This window comes from Xyrauchen texanus, chromosome 46 (assembly GCF_025860055.1).
Source record: "Xyrauchen texanus isolate HMW12.3.18 chromosome 46, RBS_HiC_50CHRs, whole genome shotgun sequence".
Classification (NCBI taxonomy): Eukaryota; Metazoa; Chordata; class Actinopteri; order Cypriniformes; family Catostomidae; genus Xyrauchen; species Xyrauchen texanus.
Genome location: NC_068321.1, coordinates 636,607 through 660,124, shown reverse-complemented (window position 1 = coordinate 660,124; position 23,518 = coordinate 636,607). Strand labels below are relative to the sequence as shown.

Below are 23,518 nucleotides of genomic sequence, written 5' to 3'. Positions count from 1 at the left end.
TAGACATGTAGAAATCATGGACTAATCAGCTGATAATATAGGCAAAATAATCAAACTATTTTAATGAATCATTTTGATCAGTGTTTAATAAATTTGGTTTAGAATAAGCAGTCATGAAATCCTTGAAGTAGCTACATTTTTAATTGTTTTTTCCAGACATGAAAAGTCTTGGAAATGAATACAATTCTTAAAAAAAATCGATATTAACTATAGCATTGAATAATGTTCTAGCTTTTTTGCCACTACAATATTTAAGCATCTGGAAAGCTCTATAAAATGTTTGGAAAAGTCATGGAAATGCATTGGTCAAAAGGTGTGGGGATGAAAACATTAAGAAAACATTTCTTGTTTGGCCAAACTTTAATGTATTATTCACTGGGTTCTAGGATTGCCAGAATCTTCATTTAGGACACGATACTGCTTTAGACCTTGGCCAGCTCACTAGGTTTTGGAAAAGAGCTAATGACAGATTTTCATAGACGTGTGTGCTGATGATGTCAGTCCAGACACTGGGTCTCATTCACAAACTGTTAATGTGTGCAAATGTTTTCTTGCAAAGATCATCAAGAGTTCACAGATTTTTTCTAAATGTAGGATCAAATTTAGAACCAAAATAATTGCTGGCAGAGTTACATTTAACATTAGAATTGAATGTCTAAGTGACCCAATGAAGTGTCTTATTTCAGAGTAACAAAATGATACATAACCATTTTAGACAGGTTCTGTTTAAGAGCAGTCGACGTGTAGTTGTGGTCAAGGTCTGTATAGAAATGTATTGTTCTCACCTTTAGAGATACGTTTGCAGAGTGACCAGTAGCTGTACAGGAGAGGTTGTATGGAAAGCCCTTATATATGGAGATAGATGGAGCAGAAAGAGGGCAAGAACACATTTATGTGCGTACGCACCGGTTCTCAATCCAACCAAAATTTTGCGCAAGAACGTTTTCTGCTCACGTATGCAATGAGACCCAGAGTTTTGATGTTAAAATGGCAGTCAGTCATGTTTTATTTGAATCTTCAGTAAAACAGACTTTAAACCCTTTGACAAAAGTGAAGAATTTCAGTTTATTGAGAATTACATGAAAAGTTCAGCACACCGGTGAGTGTTACGTATGATTTCATATGTGATCGTGTTTTTCAAGCATCCTGCAGCTGTGGAAGTCTCATGTGAAGTGTGTGTCACAGCTGAAGGTGATGAATGATGCTGAAATCTCTGAATCCAGCTGCTCAAACTCTGACTGCAGCTACAGGAGAAAAACAAACATTACACCACACGCAGATTCACAATAATCACAGATACTGTGTGTCACCCAACACATGTAGATTAATGATGTCATGAGTCTGTAATAATCAAATACAAACAAGTGTTCAGAACACTCATAAATACATGTAACAATTTATACGATTTATACATGTTCTGGAAATAAAACGGCTGTTTGCTGCGGGTGTTAAAGCAATAGTTCACTTCAAGCTGTTCCACTGAACTATCAGTAGTCGTCCATACGACTCAAGCGATACTCAATGCTTTCTGAAGTCATATGATAGCTTTATGTGGGGAACACAGACACGTAAAGATGGCCTGCTGGCAGACGCTAATGCACACATCATCTGTTTTTAAGGATGCAAATATCCTCAGGTGAATGACACTTTACATTTTATTGTGTTTTTCCTGTTGTAACCAGTGTGGTCAAACAACACATTTCAACTATGTTTGACAATAAAGTTGTATTGTTTTGTCTCCCTTTGTCTGGCCAGTGATTATGTATATGAAGTTCCCTTCCTGGTGAGTTCAGAGAACAAATCGTCCTTTTGAGTTGGGATTTTTCAATGAATTGGCTGAATCAAATCACAAAACCAGATTGGTCTGGTTCTCGAGTTGTCAATGATTCAGTCACAGTGGTTAACAGCTCATCAGAAGGGAAGAGTATGAGTGAATAACTGTTTTTCATACAAAGTTATCAGATGACTACTGAAAACGTTGAAAAATAGCTTTTAAATAAACTCTTTATGACACATTTTTGATGCTTTTTGTCATTTTGCAGATTGGCAGCCCCAATCCTCATTCACTTGTTACACTGAAGGAAAAAAAAGAAAAAAAAGTAATACGGGTATGGAACGAGTAAATTATGATCATTTTCATTTATGGGTCAACTATTCCATTAAAGGGGCATTCCATGTCAACTCAAACAGAGGTCAACAGCTCCAAAAGTTTTTTTGATCATTTTTTATTTTACTGGTGAAAGATAAATTTAAATGATGGTCAAAATCCATTATTTTGTGGATGGGGGTTAAAATGACAATTTCCACCTATGCTTTTGGAGTAAAAATACAGGTCAAATGAATAACTTCTGAAAGCATCAGCATCATTACACTTCTCACACTGAGATGGGTAATTCTATGACTGAAATCTGTTGACTTCAGCACTCCTTGCATATAATCGGTCCAAAATTGGGAGAGAGAGAGAGAAACACTTTTTGGGTTGTGTTACAAACAGCCCTTGTTACTAGGGTTAGTATAACTATATTTCTAGTCTATAAAATGTTCAAAAAGACATGGCTGTTGTGAGTGACATGATAAAGTTGAGAAAAGTTGAACTTCATGCAAATGAGCAGTGACAATGCAAGTGAAAGCAGTGGAGCTCATATCATCCGTCTCCTGTGAGATACTGTCGAGTGCAACTTTGTTTTTCAGTGTACAATCACATTTTTTGGGAGCTGGCTGCTGATTGGCTCTCAGAGCACAATAAAAATGAACCCAGCACTGATAGCACATTAAAGAGATGATTACTGTGTGTACATGCTAACTGTATTTATTAAATATTTGCATTATTTAGGGTCGCTTATTTTGTTCTGCTGGATCAGGTCGCTCGATTCTCTTGTAAGATCTGGCAACACTAAGTGCAAGATGGAGAAGTCGAGCGACATCACGGATGGATATAATAAAAACAATGTTTGAGGAAAAAAGTTCTGACTGAGTTCAGTCACATGGTATGAAAATAGTTTTTCTAAAGTACAAATAATGCTGACTTTAGAAATAGGTCTAAAACGATTAGTCGACATTATCCACAACAAAAAATATTTTTTAATGATTTTATTGAAGAAATATTTTTCTAGTCGAATAGTCATTTGTTCTCATTTAACGTGACATGAGATCATTGCTGTGTCCAAAATCTTTCACTCATTCACTATTTCAGATATTTAAAAGCAGTGCCATAAGCATAGGTAAGACCATGGATGGATCTGATTTCTGAGGTTAGGTCAATGCAGCTGGTCTTCATAAAAATATCACAGAATTTGCATGCGTGTGATAAGTGCATGCCTACGAGGAGCGTTGCAACAAAACACATGTACAATGAGTCTCATGCCTACTGATCTACTGCCATGCCTTAAGCGCTCGAGCTTTAGCGCGTTGCCATGTAAGGACCACGGTAATGTTCCATCATTGCGGAACTATGGTGACACGGCCATGCTCAGGAGCACGCATGACAGCATACGAGGTAAAAAAAGAAACCGAAGTGATCAATAAAAATACATTTGTGTTTGCCCTCAAAGTCTGTGAGCATCCAGTAGCTAGATTTCCAGACTCTTTTGATTCAGAAACACTGGATTCAGAGAAACACCACATACAGACTTTATTCACGCTAGCGCCATCTTTGATTTTTAATGGAAATTATAAGGCTGTGATAGTCTCTTCTTCATGGGCTGTACCGCAGTGTCTTTGGATCATCCCACAGACAAAACATTGATAAAACGTCTTTTCAAGAGCATTCAGTAAACAGATTACTCCAGACAACATGAATTGTGGAAAATCAGATGTGATCAAGGAGCTTTATACAGCTTTAGATCGTTCGTGCCATTGAAGAGACTATAAGTTTATTCCACACATCCCCGTTGTCATTCCCCTTAAAAATCAAAGATGGCGCTAGCGCGAATAAGGTCTAGAGACTATCCAGATTAGTGGTTGATTTGTCAATCATTACAATTAATGTTTATAACATTTACATTTCTGCATTTGGCAGACGCTTTTATCCAAAGTGACTTACAGTGCACTTATTACAGGGACAATCCCCCCCGGAGTAACCTGGAGTTAAGTGCCTTACTCAAGGACACAATGGTGGTGGCTGTGGGGATCGAACCAGCAACCTTCTGATTACCAGTTATGTGCTTTAGCCCACTACACCACCTCTCTTATAAAGACTGTTAAATATCAAAGTATTAATGCTTTTTTATTTATAACAAAGCAGTGGTGGTGGGGACAATGCTCAAAGAAATGACCGGGGTGTTGCAGCCACATGATCTTGTGATGAATATTTATAGTGATAAAAATATATTGTTTCATCAAATCACAATCACAAATATGATACTGTATCAAAATATTATATAATATTAGTAGTAGCAGAAAATTGCAGTAGAAATAAAAACAGTAAAATTATTTAAAACAAACTTGACCACTCTCTTCTGTGTGTCAATACATTTTAATTGGAGCGAATACATTTTTTAGTTCACTAGCGCATATGCTAACTCCTAAATTAGTAAGTATACAGCCCAGTTTGAGTGAGGGTAAAATCTAAAATGAGAACTAAACACACTAAAAACATCTTGTTGAAAAAAGGTTTGTGTTAGTGTTAGGTTTGGGGAACAGAAAATATCATATATATATATATATTAAGTATGCTCCCCACCCTGATAGACATGTGTTTGTACCTTTCTTTTCTGACTTAGCGTCAGGCTGTCTGGTGAACTCAGCGAGATGCACTTCATCAGAACCTGCCGAGACTCCAGCAGAGTCTGAGATACACACGAGACACACGTGAGAACATAGACAGAACGACACATGTGCAGACAGATGACAGTGAGCGGCTGATCTGACCTGCTGCTGTGAGTCATCGCCGGTCTGACCATTCAGGAAGAGTTTGTTGAGTTCTTTGTATGATACGGCAGCGCTATAGAGGAATCCACTGGATCGGACTGCTCGCATCAGAACCTCAGACTCCACACCACAGAGAATGCTGGGTAAAGAGGATAGCAAAGGACATACAGCCGTAGAACTAAAACATCCACGATAAGACTGAATATGAGTGTTTCTCTCACCTGTAAAAGGCAAACGGCCTCAGTCTGATCATCTGGCGTGACATCACATGAGACGTGAAATCAGACAGTCTGTGATCTAGGAGAAAACAAATCCACTGTGACGTGACACCAGTAATAATAGACATACCGTTAAGAGACTTCAGATAGAAACATGCATTCACACCTGATCCAGACCCATCAAAAAGCTGCAGCCAATCAGAATCATCTATCAGATGAGTGAAAACGCTCACACTGAACTCTCTGGCACGCGTCAAACACGCCGCACCCTGAAAACAAATTCACACACGTCAACATCTATTTTTTCCCCTCAGAAATATGAAAACATGAGGATCAAATGAATGTCCATGAGTTGTGTGATACCGGTGATTCCAGGTGAGCAGAGATGAGCTTCATCACACTGTAGAGAAACAAGAAGAGCAAAACCTGCAGACACACAACATCAGTTATCACCAAACCTGTGACGTAAAGAACTGAAATGTTCTCAGGTGACAACTGATAAAGATTTAAGGTCTGAACTAACCCGTCTGTCTGTCTCGTTGAGCTGTCTGAGCGCTAGTTTAATGTTCTCAATCTCACAGGTTGATCTCTCCAGAACACTGTGTAGACAGGCAGCCAGCAGCCATGACGGAGCTGACGGAGGTGACAATACGAGTTCCCAATTCACCCTACAAAACACATCCAACACAAAGAGAATAAATGAAACATTCCCTAAATGCATCCGAACATCAGATGAACTGAGGTGAATTATAGTTGTGTGTATTTTACCGTCTGCTCCAGCGGTGACAATCGCTCAGTATCTGCAGCTGTTCAGGCAGTGTGTCTCGTCCAGTCAAACGCTTCCACTGACAGCTTAACGCCGATGACACATGCGTCCACCAGCGCTGCACAAACAGTGTTGGGTGTAATCAATCGGATTACAAATAATACGTTACTGTAATCAAATGACTTTTAATGTCAAAAGTAGTGTAAGGAATTACATTTAAAATTCTTGAAATCAGATTACAGTTAATGGATAATTCATTTTTGAATTTTACGTACAGTCCTGTGCAACAGTTTAGGCAGTTGTGTAAGATGATAGTGAGGATATTTAAAAAAATAATGCCAAGAATTATTTTCCTTTATCTATCATAAGTGCAGTGAGCATATAAAAAAATGACATCAACATTTGATGCTTTTAAAACAGCTCCAATTCTCCAAAACACACTTGCGTACATTCAAGGTTGTTGGCAGATTGGTCGTTCCAAGCACCCCGCCTCAATCCCTATTTGCCCTTCTTTGGCACAAGGGTTGGCCCTGAGGATGGTATGATGAAGCCCCGGATGTGACGGAGGGAACGCAACAGGCTCTAGCACGCCTAAATTTGGCAGATAGTGTAAAAGTGGCTGATGGGGGCCATACCATCCTTTGCCAAAGGAATGTTTGGAAATCTAAAATGTATATTTCCCAAAGACTCTATAACAGAAGATATAAAATAAGGCAAATGATTTGTGGAACATCTGAAGTAATGCTAAAGACTATTGCACAGTACTGTACATTACTGAGTTACACATTTCTAAACTAATATTATTTATGTAGAATACATTTAAACAAATGATGTTCATATGTATGTCACTAATGACTAATTATGAAGGAGAAAGGTGTGTATGACTTGCGCAGTGTACAAGAAGGAAATATAGACCAAGTGGAAAAGTGTTAAAAGTAATTAGTAATGTCATTATTTTTCACATTAAGTAATCTGATTGAAATTTTTAGCCAAGTAATTAGTCATATGTAGAAATAGTTTTTGTTCCACAACACAGATAATGTACAATCACATTTGCGTCACACACACACACACACACACACACACACACACACACACACACAGTGACAGTCTTCTCATACACGTGAAACACAGAGATGTAGAGAAGAGAGGTTTTACCACAGCTGACAACAACAGCAGTGGACACTGAGCGCAGAAGAGAGACAGAGATGCGTTCAATGTGTCAGCCGGATGATCACATCTCACGCTCGCACTCACAACCGCCTGAAAAACACAAATTGACATACCGTGACTGTGAATATGATAAACACTTACCATCCCATAATGCTGCTGCTTAGATGTAAAATAATGAAACAGCAGCTTGGGTTCAACAGGATGTGTGAAAACTACAAACTAACAAGTGATGACTTTGGTCTCCAAATAAAGTTTCATCTTTCATCCCTGCTCTGCTGCCAGTACAGATGTAAAACACTGATCCAAAAGACCCCCGATCTCTTAATGCATTCACACGGTCCCGTGGCATGAACTCTTGATGGTCGACTTTAGTTCAGTACACTTATAACTTATTCTTTAATGAAATACATTATTTCAGAAGTCAGTCCCAACAACAATTGATTCTCAATACCCATTTCGATACTACAGCAAAAAACAAATACAACATTCATTAGTCAAGACAAGTTAGCAGTCAGTAAAATAAATAAATTATAAGCAATAGAATTTAAATAATTATAATAAAACATGAAAATTCTGTCATATTATTATTACATAAGATTTTTTCTTATTTTCTGTTCTGAAGGCATAGGACCTGGAATTAAAGTCATTTATCAGTGAAAACATTTACATCTATTTCTCGTTCTTGAGTGCTGTGAGAGAAGCGATCACAATGGCACACAAGTTTATGTGAGAATCAGAGTTGTTATTAGCACTACGCAATGCTAAAAAGTTTGGAAAGACATGAGAACATTTAAAGAGCATCTCATTTTTGGTTGAACTATTGCTTAAAATGTTGTATTTTTTTATTTTATTTAGGCCTATTTGACTGTAATATGAAGAAAACATTCAGAAATGTAAAAAGGTACTGAAATGTAACATAAAACTAGGCATGAGTATCGCAAGTACTCGACTATTCGTCTTAACGATTTGAGTTCATTAAAGGTGCTGAGAGTGCTGTTATCTGTTCTGGAACTTCCACCAGACTTCGCTGTTGATTATGCATGCCCCCTCATTCCAAAACCCATACTCCAAAGACACACACAGACATATACCGCAGACTTCCAAACAGGGGCGGAATATCCAAAAGTGGGTGGGGTTACTCCAAAAGGAAGCATCACTTCCACTCATGGTTAAGGTAAAGAGTAGAGTAAGGGGCTCCCTATACCTTTAATGGCAGTTTGGATCTCCCGCCCCTTTTTAGAGCATTGCCTGCAGGTATATCCATCTCATCAGCATACGCACAGTGCGGTACAGAATACGGTCGAGACCCAGTTACACCAGTACTACAGAAAGAGAGGAAACATTACAAATTTAGTATGGACTTGTTACTGAAGTTCCATTATATATTTTTTTTCTCCCATTTTCTTCCCAATTTGGCATTGCCAGTTCTCAATGCGCTCCAAGTCCTTGTGGTGGCATAGTGACAAATCACAGTTGTCACCGGGTCTGAGACCGTCAATCCACGCATCTTATCACGTGGCTTGTTGAGCACTTTACTATGAAGACCTAGCGCGTGTGGAGGCTTCACGCTATTCTCCGTGGTATCCACACAGCTCACCACGTGTCCCACCGAGAGCGAGTCACTCAGCACGCCCTTGATTCGAACTTGCGACTCCAGGTCTGGTAGTCGGCGTCTTTACTCGCTGAGCTACTCAGGCCCCAAGTACCATTACTTTTAACATCCCTTTAACTATGTTATATATTTATCCTTAGAAAAATACAGCACATGAGCATCACTGCAGACATCTGCTGGGAATCGTTCAGAAAAAGATACATACTTTGAAGAAGTGAGCCGTGAGTTGAAGAGACAGGAAATCAGCAGGACAACACACCCCCCTCTGAGAAAAAGAAAACAAACAATCAAATTCATACGGCCCATCGTCATATTACACATGTGTGTTATTTAGGGATGTGACCGTGACCTGGGCATCATTAATGTGCTTCATCAGTCGATGGCAGTCCAGAGTTTTTCTTCCTGCTGCGTCTGTTCTGACTCTCACCAGCAGGACAGCAGGAATCATCACAAGTACCCTGAAAGATATGAACATAAACTATAATAATATAACGTGTCTCGTTACCATCCGTAACTCATAATCTGATGCTAGAGCTGTACGCTGATGTCCAAGTCTGTACCGGCTGACGTTCTGGAGGGTTTTCTGATATTCCAGCTCATATCTTATGCTTTCAGTGTCAGGGGTCACAGAGCACCTGCTGTCAATCAGGTCCCAGAGGAAGTGACCCTCATTGTCTGAGGTGTTTTGCTGAGTGACTGCTACGTCATACAGTAGAACCTAAAGAAGAAAGCAGTTTCACTGTCAGGAGGACAAAGATCATTAATGAGAAATACATCACTTAAGTGTTTGTGTCAAATGCTCATTGACACAGACACGCATGATATGAATCATCACCTGTAAGAGAGACAGCAGGTCAGGCAGACAACCATCGGTGTGTTCAGAAGAACTCGCTGCTGTCTGTGATCTACAGAGACACACACTGAAATATAAGTGACTGATTCTATCTTACTGATTTACTGCACTGATGAAACGGTCATAACACACTAGAGCAGATTGAACAGTGAAACACACACTTACACTGTGTGCTGGTCTAGAACAGCAGTGATGATGCGAGCGCAGGCTCGAGTAACATCTCCTCCACAGCCTCCATCACTCACAGATATGGGTAGATAAAACTGTTCACATGCCCACTGCTCGTACTCCTGCCTGAAAGAAACGCAGAGATTGTGTGTGTGTGTGTGTGTGTGCGTGCGCGCGTCGGAGTGTCAGTGAAGTAACACAGGTAGTAGTACTAGTAGCATTGCTGTACAGCTTGTAAACACAACACAAGTAGTAGAGTAGCACAATGCTAGAGCAGAAGTCTGTGTGCGTGTGTGCGTGCGTGCGTGCGACAGCTGACAGAAGAGGTGTGTTTTCATTTATTTAAAGATTTCAGTCCAGTGGATTCTGCTGTTTGAGTGAAGCTTAGAGGTTCCACCACTGAGGGACCGTGAGAGTGAAGGTTTTAGCAAGCGACCGTTTACCAGTGTTATGGCACTGTAGCTCATTCCCTGACCTCGGGGAACAGGAGGGAACTAAAGGATTGAGTGTATTTAAAAGTCAGATGATTTTACATTGTAACTGAGACTTTGATGCATCAAAAGGAGACTGACAAGAAGAGAACTCTTCAACTGCTAGAAGTGAACATCGAAGAGATTCTACAGTTGTTAGAAGATTTGAAGTTGAAGATCAACAGACTTATTGGTATCACATGGACTCCTACATTTGGTGAGTGAAACTTAACAGCTTTCTGAAAGAACATTATATATGAGTGTGGTGCTGTTAATCTTCAGTCTATAAGAAATGTTAAAGAAAACAGTTTGGTCTGTTCATCCAGAGAGTATAGAAGCCACAGAAATAAACTGATAGTTTAGTATCAAATTGCTTGAGGAATTTGGCATTCCTGAGTGGGTGCTAAGCAGTAGGAGATTATAAAGTTAGGGTCTTTACAGAGGGTAGGGTCAGTACTGTGGGGTATTTCTTCTTCACTCTGAAGGAGCTACAAATTCCATCTTTAATTGCTAGAGATTTAAAAATAGGTACAATTATTCACAAAGAAATTGATCATTACACCAATATAGTAAGTTATGAATTCAGCTGAATTTAAACAGAAAAAGATGGCATAGCGACAAAATTGTGCAACCTATTACTAAAAGTTAATTTGCCTTCGCAATTCATGAAGAATTGAAAAGTGTGATCTTGCACTAGACTATTTTAGCCTTAATCTGATTGTTAGTCTTAGCAATAAGCAAGCATTGGCTAATTACCTAACATAAGAATAACCTACAGACTGTTGGAAAATCAAGAGTGCACAAAATAGTCAAATATGACAATTTTGGAAATACAAATGATTTTGTGTCTCTCAATTTGGTCTGTTTTTAATTCTAACTTTACTAGGACAGAACAATAACGAGTAACTCTGTGGTTCTGCCCAGTTCTCTAGAATACACATGACATATCCTGCCTTAAAAACAATTCCATGTAATTCCATGCACTTTTACACAACTTATTACACAGTGATTCAGTGATTGTAAGACAGGCTTCGTAGAAGTTAAATAAAATTGTTACGCTCGGTGCCAGTCCGAGCCTTTTGGGGGCCCAAACAAAACATTGTGTTGGCACCTATTGTCAGTGTTTTTGCAACCCTCAAAATGATCCTCCCACCTCTTTCTAGCAAAGCAGTTTCATAGTAAAAAAACAACATACAGGAAGTTCATTTTAAGGAGCATTACTATTCATTACGTTTTATACTGACAATAAGCCAAAGGTAAGGTGCCAAATTTCAATAAATGAAAGGAAAAGGAACATAAGGCCAGACTGCAGGGTCAGTTGGCAGAGGGTCTGTGTTTGTGCTACTGTTGTTTTTAATAAATGTCACAATTGTCTCTGAGGGCAGATATTATATATTTATATATATATATATATATATATATATAAAATAGGATTTTGCCAATACTGATAACCAAGTTGGGAAGACAAGCCGATAACCAATTAATCGGCCGATAGTTTTAAAAATGTATACTGAATGAATAAACATTTAAAATAGGAATGCACCGATACCACTTTTTCTCTTCTGATTCCAGAAATCTCAGTATCGGCCAATACTGATCCCGATCCGATACCGGTGTTTTTCTTTTTTTTTTGCATAATCAGTTTAGAATATCTTTTATAACATTACTGTGTGGAACTAATTGGGAGTACTCTTTAATATGTAAAGAAACACAAACCTCTACACATTATTTGATTATAAATGTATAGCTTATTAAGAAACACTTTATTATTAACTAGTATACTGGATAATGTAGCAGCAACATTAACAGTAACTCCAGTCTTCAGCAGAAAAGAAACCAGTGTTGTATTTTTGCCTTTTTTTATTCCAAAAATGTTTCAACTTGCATCAGTCCACTTTTCATTCACACAGTTATTTTTTGGAACCCATTCAACTTATATATTGTTATAAATTGTAAACAAATACTAATGTAATAATAATAATAATAATAGTTATTCATATTAATATTATTGACTTAAATACGACCCCTGTCCACCATCGAAAGTGCCTACAATGGGCACGTGAGCATAAGAGGTCATTGGGACTCAGACCAGTCTGTGACTACACAGCCTCATACGCAGCAGGGTGTGATGCTGCGTCTGTTGTGACACATTCCTCATTTCAATTTTATGTGATGTGTGCCACAGTAGACCTTCAGTCGGTTCGGACCACATGGGATAGCCTTTGTTGCCCTCACGCATTGATGAGTCTGTTGCCGGTTTGTGGTTTGTCCCTCCTCGAACCACTGTTGGTAGGTACTCACCACTGCTGAACAGGAGACCCTCACAAGCCTTGCCTTTTCAGAGATGGTCTGACCCAGTCGTCTGGCCATAACAATTTGGCCCTTGTCAATGTTGCTCAGGTCTTTACTCCTGCATTGAACACGTTGACTACATGAACCGATTGTTCACTTACCATCTAATCTACCCAGACCTTGACATGTGGCCTTGTTAGGAATTATTAAACATTATTCACTTCACCTGTGAGGTGAAGGCTCACCAGTGTATATAGAAAACAGTCTATGAACTATAAGAACTTATAATACAAGTAAATAAATGTGGATTAAAGAAAAATAAAATCATTAAAATGGCAGCAAGAAAACTGAACAATGAAATAAAATGACATTTTGATTGACAGCTAAATGCTCACAGAAAATAACACACTCACTTTCTGAAAAATGATAACACACATGTGAGAGCATTACATCACTTTCCGACCGCAAAATATACCGGAAAACAAAAGATACTTTTTTCTCAAGAAATCTTAAGTAAACATGAGAATCCATCAATATTTCTTTAAATTTGCAAACGTTAGATTAAACCCTTTAATGGATACCGTTTATTGAAGCATTAACATGACATATTCAGCAAAGCTTGCACAATTGAACCGGTATGTTGGCAATATATTGGCATTACATTAATGCCGTTTCTGTTTTAAAGAACGTGGAAATAGAGAATCTATCATTATAGAGAAATGTGCCCTGGGGGCCAGAGAGCATGACATCAGATCAAATTAACACAGATTTTCTAACACTTTTATTCACGTTGGCACTAACAATGTCTGACTTTGCCAGTCGGAGATCACTAAAGATTATGTTAAAGATGTGTGTGAACACGCAAAAAATATGTCAGACACTGTAATATGCTCTGGGCTTCTCCCTGCTCATTGCAGTGACAGGATTTATAGTAGATAAGTGTAACTGTATTGCTGGAAGTCTGAGGGGGCTTTCACACTAGCACTTTTGGTGTGCACCCGGCATCGAATGACGTCAAAGTTCTGTTTGCTTGGATGATGTGAATGCTGTTTTCCGAACTCATGTGCGCACATGCAAACCACACCTAAGTCCTCTTGAAAAGGTGGTCTGGAGTATGGTCATGTGAACTACAGTTCGATTAACTGCTGATATGACTGCAATTGCACCAAATCGTGGAAGTGAACTGCAATTGAGGACGTTTGAGATCACAATTATTGTGGTATATTGCTGTGGTGGTGGGGGCGTGGTTGAGTGCCGGCTTGTGAATGGAGAGCAAGATCAGGAGATGAGAATGGTAACAATCACCACCTGGCAGTGGGCACATCCATGATTTTTTTTTAAGTTGAATTACTGTACTTAATTTTAGAGCTACACTATGTAACTCTTGGCCCTCTGTCTTGCGGAAGAACATTGTTTTGGTAATGACGTAAGATGTGCTTCGGCTCTGCGCAGATGAATGTGGTTCGACGCAATGGTGTACACATGAATACAGGACATCTTATCAGTGCAAATGAACAAATAAATAACGAAAGAAAGAAAAAGACGGATATCTGAACACATGTCATCTGAGCTGTTAAGTGCCATATCTTATGCTGTTTGTTAACATTAGACACTACGATTGTTAGTCTGATAAGGTCAAACGTTGTAAAGTTTTTGTAAATGCAGGATATTCTGGCCAAATAGACAACGGTAGTAGCTAATTTATAGATTGTCTAACCAGTGGTCAACATCATTTCAAGGCTCACATGTCCTTGACAAGCTTAGGACTAAAGGATTTATTTATATAAATGATTGCCGTTATAAAGAAAAATAAACACGTGTGCTAACAAGTGAAAAGTTCTGTACCGATTACACTATAATTATTATATTTCTCTACACACACACACACTGATGTGAAATATAAATCATTATTATAGATTTATCAAAGTGTATTTGGGTAAAGACTTGGTTTGGAAAATTTATTTTTGTTGCACTCTCTCATTAATAACATAAAAGATACATAGTGTAGCTTTAAGTAAATTAACTGAACTTAAAATGTCAACATGCCATGACTTTAACATATTAGTTGTACATATTAAATATACATTTGACATATTTTTCAAATGACAATAGCTTCCTTTATTTACATGGATTTAAACCGTTCAATATTCTGAGCATTTCGGCGAACTCGGAGTTGAGAATTTCTGCACGAGCCTACAAGTTTTAATTCTGACTTCAAGATGCATTCATTGCACTTTTCTTGGTAGGAAGTTGTAAAATCCGACTTTCTGTGTTGAAGGGAACACAGGACTACTTTTCAAAACTTGATCCGACACTGAATGCTCCAGCAGCCTCATTTACACTTAGAAACTCCTGATGTTCAATATGTTGCTATAACGATGCAAAAATCACTTACCAATTTACTTGAAGTGAGAATCAGTCCTCCTTTCCTGTTTAATAAATTAAGCAATCACACGGTCATGCAGAACATCTCATGTTTTTAAATCCGTAAGGATCTCTTTATGGCAATAACAGCAGTGATGACAGACGACTCAGACAGCTTGATCTTGCGCTTTTCGCTCTTGAGTAACGCACCTCACTTAAAGCATGATTGCATCACTCAAGGCCAGCTAGAAGGCTTTGACCGGGACATATCCTAAAGATCACTCCCACCAAGAACAAATAAATCAATCTGATTGGCTGATGAATCTGATCATCTGACTTCAGTTGCCCATTCATTTGCACTGTTGAGGGATTCTGTGGAAATTCTGAATTCCTTCCACAAGCTTCTCACAATAAGTTGCAGGAATTTTGGCCCATTCCTCCAGACAGAACTGGTGTAATGGAGTCAGGTTTGTAGAACTACTTGCTCGTACAAGCTTTTTCAGTTCTGCCCTCAAATATTCGGATTGAGGTCAGGGCTTTGTGATGGCCTCTCCAATACCTAGACTTTGTTTTCCTTAAGCCATTTTGCCACAACTTTGGAGGTATGCTTGGGGTCATTGTCCATTTGGAGAACCCACTGGCAAACAAGTTTTAGTTTCATGGCTGATATCTTAAGATGTTGCTTCAATATAGCCACATAATTTTCCATCCTCATGATTCCATCTATTATATACAGTCCATTAACCTACTCAAGATAATGCTTTACTCAGGGCATAGCTCTGATTAAATAGAATTGGGCCTAAAAAGCTGTTCAAAGACTAAAAAAAACAAACAAAGCCATTCTCAGCAGACATTGACCTAAAAACATGGGATCCTTGTGATGCTGACAGGAACAAATGGTGCAACTTGGCCAAAGAGACATCTTTCAGAGACATTAAGGAGACCCCTTTTTTAGCCCCCCTATTCAACAGCTCACGAAAAGTGCCATTAGCATGAGTGTAACAAAAAAGTATGACAAATAGCGGGAACAAAACCCTTCCCTTTTGATCTTTGGACACAAAGCCAAGCCATAGTGCCTGTGAATGTGCCAGCATGTGTGCTGTGAAAGTGTACTGCCATACCTTTCTGGATCTGTCAGTGCATCTTGGCTGCGTAGTACATGAAGTTCAGCAGAGAGCCACTCCGAGAAAGACAGCTGATGAAAGAATTGAGAATGTAATAAAACCCAAACAACCCCTCACAAATCGTCTAGTAACTTACTCCATTAAACCACCACACCACCAGCCATCAGATTAAACCATAACATCCATCCATCCATCTCTTTATGAAACTACCACACTAGTCCATCACTCTTCTCATCACACCATCAAACCATCACTCACTCCATCACTCCCATCAAACAATCTAAAAGCCTACAACCACCTACTTTACTCTACCCATCATAAATGCACCACGTACATCAAAACATCACTCACTCAATATCACTCCTTTCATCATGTAAGTACCTGATAGTGTTTCTGCAGGGATTTGATCTGTTTGTTTTGCCACAGAGCTATAGTTGCGTCTTTCATTCTTCCAGTGAGATCAGACATATCTGTGTTCATATCAGAGTCACATTCATCACTCGTGTGTGTTCGAGTCTCTAGGATAAGTCTGGGGATCAGATAAAGAGCCTGCAAACACAAAGATAAACATCGATAAGCATTTTCGTAAACAACAACCAAAAACAACATATTACAGGGTTCATACAGGCAAGACTGAATGAAAATCAAGGACTCTCTAGAACTTCAAGGACTTAGTCATAGTCAACATAGTCATACAGTCTTCCTATTCCGGTTGCTATGGGTAAGTCTGTGTTTGTAGCTTACTACTTGTTTATTCTTCTTATCCGTTCATCGTTTTATCCTTTACCATTTTACTGCATAATTCCTTTTTTCCCCTCTTTTCTACCGTTTCAACTGCGTGTATTTTAGTTTGCACACCTGTTTTCTCTTTTTTATTTTCCCAATTTATTGCATCAATCTTAAACCTCTGCTGATCAGGAACAACATCAAACCACATCGATCTCAAACCCTCGCTGCTCAAGTACAACCATAACAACAACAATTACGTTAAGTCATGGCATCCGCTCATGTTATTTCTTCCTGCATTGCATGTCACATGTTTACTATAGCTTCTTCCATCAGCAGTAAGATATTTACATGTGATAAATGTAAGGAATTAGTCAGACTGACAGAGAAGGTTAATAAGTTAGAGAAAGGCATCCGAACACTAGTGGAGGTCAGTGAGAAAGAGAAGCCGGTAGATACTGTTTTGGATGTGGGTAGAACAGCGAGAAACACACACTTTGGTTCTGGCAGTAGAGCCCCCCACAGCAGGGTGCAGTGATGCACCGACTGAGAATCATGTTGAAAGAGCTTTGGTCATAGGTGATTCTATTGTAAGGAACATGGAAATAAAGGCTCCAGACAATATTGCTAAATGCATTTCTGGGGCTTGAGCGTCTAGCATCAGATCAAATTTAAAAGTGCTGGCTAATGCTAAATGTCGGTTTTCTAAAATTGTTATTCATGTTGGTACCAACACAGGGTTCCCACTATTTTTCAAGCCACATTTTTCCAGGACATTTCCAGGAGATTTTATGCGCCCAACAAGTGTAATATTTAAGCAACAACATGTGTCCATATCAATCTAGCTTTTATTTTGCCGTTTCTGTGTGGTTTTGACAGAGGTTTCTCACCTCCAGATAAGCAGTATGCTCAATGGCATAGTGTGATTATAAATCCCTGAAAAGCAGTAAATTTAATTAAATAAATACATAGTCTGTATGTGCTGTGCACTTCAGAGTGCTCTCTGTCACACACAAGCGTACACATGATGACATGAAGTTTTTTCAGTGTATGAGCGGCCGGCTCTACACATTCATTTTGATGAGTGCATCACTTGCAGATTATTTATTTATTCAATTAAACCTGAAACTTTTTTTTGTTGAATTATCATACTAGGACATATCAAAATTTTAAAATGTACATTCAAACATTAATTTTCATCCAAATACAGTACGTCATATTCCATGACATTCTGCGGTTTATTTCTAATGCCATTTTTATGACTATATTCCATGTTTTCGGCATACTACATGTTGTAGCCACAGAATAAACTGACTCCAATCATTGAGTTACTGAAAATTAATTCACATTCCGAGATGTTAAGCCTGAATCCACACGCTACGTACCCAGTGTGAAATTTAATTTTTTTTTAAAACAGTGGTCCGAATGTCATCATTGTCTAAAGTTTATAACTCGCAGGGATTCAAACTCATGAGGGTCCAAAAAGTTGAGACAATCACTAATCCACAGACATGTTTTCCAGGGCTATTTTTTGAAAGAAAAAGCTAAAAGCACCAACTTAAGCGAAAAATATCTGCACAATTGTGTAGATTTAGCTGCAAAAATAAAGGGTATTTTGGTGTGGCCTGCTTCTCTTTCACAAATACAGGTGCTGGTCATATAATTAGAATATCATCAAAAAGTTGATTTATTTCAGTAATTCCATTCAAAAAGTGAAACTTGGATAATGTATACATTCATTCCACACAGACTGATATATTTCAAGTGTTCATTCCTTTTAATTTTGATGATTATAACTGACAACTAATGAAAAACCCCAAAATCAGTATCACAGAAAATTTGAATATTGTGAAAAGGTTCAATATTGAAGACACCGGGTGCCACACTCTAATCAGCTAATTAACTCAAAACACCTGCAAAGGCCTTTAAATGGTCTCTCAGTCTAGTTCTGGAGGCTACACAATCATGCGGAAGACTGCTGACTTGACAGCTGTCCAAAAGACGACCATTGACACCTTGCACAAGGAGGGCAAGACACAAAAGGTCATTGCTAAAGAGGCTGGCTGTTCACAGAGCTCTGTGTCCAAGCACATTAACAGAGAGGCGAAGGGAAGGAAAAGATGTTGTAGAAAAAAAAGTGTACAAGCAATAGGGATAACCGAACCCTGGAGAGGATTGTGAAACAAAACCCATTCAAAAATGTGGGGGAGACTCACAAAGAGTGGACTGCAGCTGGAGTCAGTGCTTCAAGAATCACCAAGCACAGACGTATGCAAGACATGGGTTTCAGCTGTCGCATTCCTTGTGTCAAGCCACTCTTGAACAAGACACAGCGTCAGAAGCGTCTCGCCTGGGCTAAAGACAAACAGGACTGGACTGCTGCTGAGTAGTCCAAAGTTATGTTCTCTAATTAAAGTAAATTTAGCATTTCCTTTGGAAATCAAGGTCCCAGAGTCTGGAGGAAGAGAGGAGAGGCACAGAATCCACGTTGCTTGAAGTTCAGTGTAAAGTTTCCACAGTCAGTGATGGTTTGGGGTGCCATGTCATCTGCTGGTGTTGGTTCACTGTGTTTTCTGAGGTCCAAGGTCAACGCAGCCGTCTACCCGGAAGTTTTAGAGCACTTCATGCTTCCTGCTGCTGACCAACTTTATGGAGATGCAGATTTCATTTTCCAACAGGACATGGCACCTGCACACAGTGCCAAAGCTACCAGTACCTGTTTAAGGACCATGGTATCCCTGTTCTTAATTGGCCAGCAAACTCCCTGACCTTAACCCTACAGAAAATCTATGGGGTATTGTGAAGAGGAAGATGCGATAAGCCAGACCCAACAATGCAGAAGAGCTGAAGGCCACTATCAGAGCAACCTGGGCTCTCATAACATCCGAGCAGTGCCACAGACTGATCGACTCCATGCCACGCCGCATTGCTGCAGTAATTCAAGCAAAAGGAGCCCCAACTAAGTATTGAGTGCTGTACATGCTCATACTTTTCATGTTCATACTTTTCAGTTGGCCGACATTTCTAAAAATCCTTTTTATGTATTGGTCTTAAGTAATATTCTAATTTTCAGAGATACTGATTTTGGGATTTTCATTAGTTGTCAGTTTTAATCATCACAATTAAATGAAATAAATATTTGAAATATATCAGTCTGTGTGGAATGAATGTATACATTATCCAAGTTTCACTTTTTGAATGGAATTACTGAAATAAATCAACTTTTTGATGATATTCTAATTATATGACCAGCACCTGTATGTTCAGATTCAATAATTGCTTAGTTTAGTGACCCCTTCTGGAGATGCCTCTAGGTGGCAACAAATTAAAGTCTAATGTGCTATGAGCGAGTCATTGAATCATTTGAAATGTTCACGACTGAAATCTGCCCAGACACTTTATAGTGTTTAAGCATTACAAGAACAAATCAGATCTATAATTTCCATTCAGTTTGTGAACGGCAGAGCATGACTTTTCATCCAAAAAGTTAACAATAATAGTCTAATAATAATGACGTCCTACATTATTAAAAGTTGCATGTCAAATCTACAGACTTCAGTAGAATGTTTAAGCATTATAAAACAATGCAGAAGTACTGTAACAAACTGCTGAACAAGACTTTTATCAGAAAAGACAACAATAATAGCATAATAACAATAATTATGAGATTCAATGATGTCCCTTTGTCATTGCAAAGTGCATTTCACATGAGTTGAGTCGAGGAATCAAAGGCAACACCGCCAAACACCAATGTCAAGTGGTGCTTTGTCCTCTACATTAGGGTGCATACACACACTGTTTATGCTGCGAATGCATTGATTTCAATGGGGATGGTACATCAGAAGGACAAAGAGGGAATACGCAAGGGTTTCGTCATGCGACCAAAAGTTGAAAACATTTAAACTTTTACTGCAACGCACTCTGGTGTAGGCATCCGTTGACCAATGGGAATCTTCTTGGAGAGGCGGGACTAGTTGCACTGTGAAATCGAAGAAATAAAAACATGGTGAACAAACTAAAACATGCAGGGTATTTATTCCCTGTCCTCCATTATCATTCTCTGTCATCCTAAAATGATAATACTTGTGGAGCCTGGAGAAGGGTTTCAACATGAAGCGGTTACATGTTTCCATTGATCATGGTATAAATATTGTGGGGGCTGTACTGGCTTGTTTTGATTATTGGGGGTTATCTCACCCCCATCCCCCCTGGAATCTACACCCCTGACCACGACCTTTGTGTCATTTGTCAGGAGATTTTAGCTAATAACAGCATGCAACCTGCTAAACTCCACAGACACCTTGACACAAAGCATGCTGAGGTAGCGGGGACAACTTTTTCCAAAGAAAACTTCAAGCCTTTCAAGGTCAGAAAAAAGTTGGGGAATTTGTCAAATTAAATGTTTATGACGCTTCATATCATGTTGCTCTGCGTTGTGCCAAGGTGGACAAAGCAGATAACATCGGAGAGACATTGATTCTTCCAGTACCCAAAGATATGTGTTCCTTGATGCTAGGAGAGGCAGTTGCTTCTAAACTTGATTCTGTTCCACTCTCTGACAACACAGTGGGTCGGTGCATCTCTGACATGGCACAGGATGTGAAGGAGCAAGTGTTAGACAGCATCAGGCACAGCTCATTTTTTGCACTCCAGATCAACGAATCCACTGATGTGGCCAGCATGTGAAAAACATTGAAATTCAAGAAGAGTTTCTATTCAGTAGTCCTTTGTGCACATGCACGCACGCATGCACATGCACGCACAGGTACACACACACATTGGTGCGGCTATCCTTATGAGGACAAGCCATAGACTTAATTATTTTTATACTGTACGAACAATAGATTTTATCGCCTAACTCTACCTCTAAATCGGACCCTCACAAAAAACATTCTGCATTGGGGCACCACTGTGTACGTTATGTCACAAGGGAGGCCCACTTTCACTTGACTTTTAAAACCCCTGCCCTAGTGAGTAAGTGCCCTTAAGGCCAATTTAAACCTCTGCATCGAATTTACAGCATAGGCTACCGTAGCTACGGTGGTTACGGCGTAGCCTACGCTATAGCCTGACGTCCTGTGTGTTGCGTCGACACAGACCACAACAGCTGTGATTGGTCAACTTTAACCAGAGACCACCCCCAGGATGATAACTAGGATGTCTGAGGTAGTCACATTTTATCCAAGATTATTTCCAAATACATATCACATTGTATTTGGACTCCGGACCATTAAACAAATTGTCTCAATCGGGAGCATCTGCTGTTTTTTTTTTATTCTGTTTGTTTCATAATAATAATAATGTTTATTTTATATAGTTTGTATAATTTTATACAAATTTGTTTATTTGACTATTCCAAGTCAGATCGTTACCATGTTTTTGTGCTTGTAACGGAAACCTTGCTAGCAGCAGTCAAATGGTTATATTAATATTTTCGAGGTCAAATCATTATTTTTCCAGGTCATTTAGGTATTTCCAAATTTTCCATGACTGGAAAACCGCATTGCAAAATTCCAGGTTTTCCAGGACGCGTGAGAACCCTGTAAACCTGCCTTCGCTATTCGGAGATCACTAGACTTGATGTTTAAGATGTGTGTGAACTTGCAAATACAATGTCAGACACTGTAATATGCTCTGGCCTCCTCCCTGCTCGTCGTGGTGACAAGGATTATAATAGATGAGTGTCACTGAATGGATATCTGAATGGTGTCTGGAGAATAGCACAGTAGTTTTTGGGGTAGACCTGACCTGCTAAAGAGAGACTGACTCCCTCCCTCCTGGAAAGGTGCCGCTCTCCCCTCTAGTAATTTGGCTCATTGTTGTAATAGTATAGTGGGGCCCAGGTCAGGAAGCAGACAAACTGGCTAATCCAACCTGTTGCTACAATTTACAGTGATGTTTTTGGTGTTACTCAGGAGGACAGGATATAAGTTTAAGTCTTTTTAACTAATAATGCTTATAATGACAGTCATATACAATTAAAAAAATCTCTGTTGTCTTTTGCACTTGCTACAGTATAAAGGTCACCCGGGCCATGTTCTGATTTCCTTGGTGAATTTGCTAATTTTATATCAGCTCTAGTAGTTACTGTAGATAGAGCTTTAAGAGCTCGGCAAATGGAGCACAAATGGAAGAATTCAAAATCAGAAGTATTTCGTGGTGCGAGGAAGGATAGTGTCTATAGCTACAGACAGGCACTAAAAGCTGTCAGGTCAGCATATTTTAGCAAACTCATAGAAAATAACCACAACAATCCTAGGTGTTTATTCAGTACTGTGGCAAAATTGGTTAGTAATAAAGCCTCGACTGAACAAGATATTCCATCGCAGCACAATAGTAATGACTATAAGAATTTTTTTTACTGATAAAATAGAAGTGATAAATGAGGTATCACAAGTAATCTCAGAACCTCGTCTTAACATTATTAACTCCTCACTATCCTTAGGACATGTCCCAAGAAACTTTAAAATGGCAGTTATCAAACCGCTATTAAGAAGCCACAGCTTGATCCTGGACAATTAGCTAATTATACACCAATTTCTAATTTTCCATTTATTACAAAAATACTACAAAAGGTAGTATCCTCCCAAATATGTTTATTTCTACTGAGAAATTATATATATGAACAATTTAAGTCAGGATATAGGCCCCATTACAGTACAGAGACTGTACTTCTTAGAGTTACAAATTACTTGCTCTTATCATCTGATCACGGCGGCATTTCTCTTCTAGTGCTTTTAGATCTTAGTGCCGCATTCAACACCATAGATCGCGACATTCTCTTGAATAGGCTAGAGAATTATGTTGGAATTTGTGGAGTTGCATTAGCATGGTTTATGCCCTATTTAACAGACCGGTACCACTTTCTCTGTGTAAATGAAGA

General features: G+C 38.9%; 1 protein-coding gene across 1 annotated transcript in view; it reads right to left on the bottom strand.

Moving 5' to 3' along the window:
- Nucleotides 1–1,095: 1,095 nt before the first annotated feature.
- LOC127637918 (Fanconi anemia group A protein) overlaps nt 1,096–23,518 on the bottom strand; it is an 86,761-nt gene continuing 64,338 nt past the window's right edge. Inside the window, exons 27-42 of the mRNA XM_052119168.1 lie at nt 16,291–16,458; nt 15,907–15,980; nt 9,657–9,785; nt 9,474–9,543; nt 9,199–9,356; nt 8,988–9,096; nt 8,844–8,903; nt 7,012–7,116; nt 5,856–5,971; nt 5,611–5,755; nt 5,451–5,513; nt 5,254–5,356; nt 5,091–5,166; nt 4,870–5,008; nt 4,704–4,787; nt 1,096–1,244 (exon numbers count right to left, since the gene is read on the bottom strand). Of these exons, the coding sequence (XP_051975128.1) occupies nt 1,164–1,244; nt 4,704–4,787; nt 4,870–5,008; nt 5,091–5,166; nt 5,254–5,356; nt 5,451–5,513; nt 5,611–5,755; nt 5,856–5,971; nt 7,012–7,116; nt 8,844–8,903; nt 8,988–9,096; nt 9,199–9,356; nt 9,474–9,543; nt 9,657–9,785; nt 15,907–15,980; nt 16,291–16,458 (1,680 nt within the window). The 3' untranslated portion in view covers nt 1,096–1,163. The remainder of the gene's footprint in view (nt 1,245–4,703; nt 4,788–4,869; nt 5,009–5,090; nt 5,167–5,253; nt 5,357–5,450; nt 5,514–5,610; nt 5,756–5,855; nt 5,972–7,011; nt 7,117–8,843; nt 8,904–8,987; nt 9,097–9,198; nt 9,357–9,473; nt 9,544–9,656; nt 9,786–15,906; nt 15,981–16,290; nt 16,459–23,518) is intronic.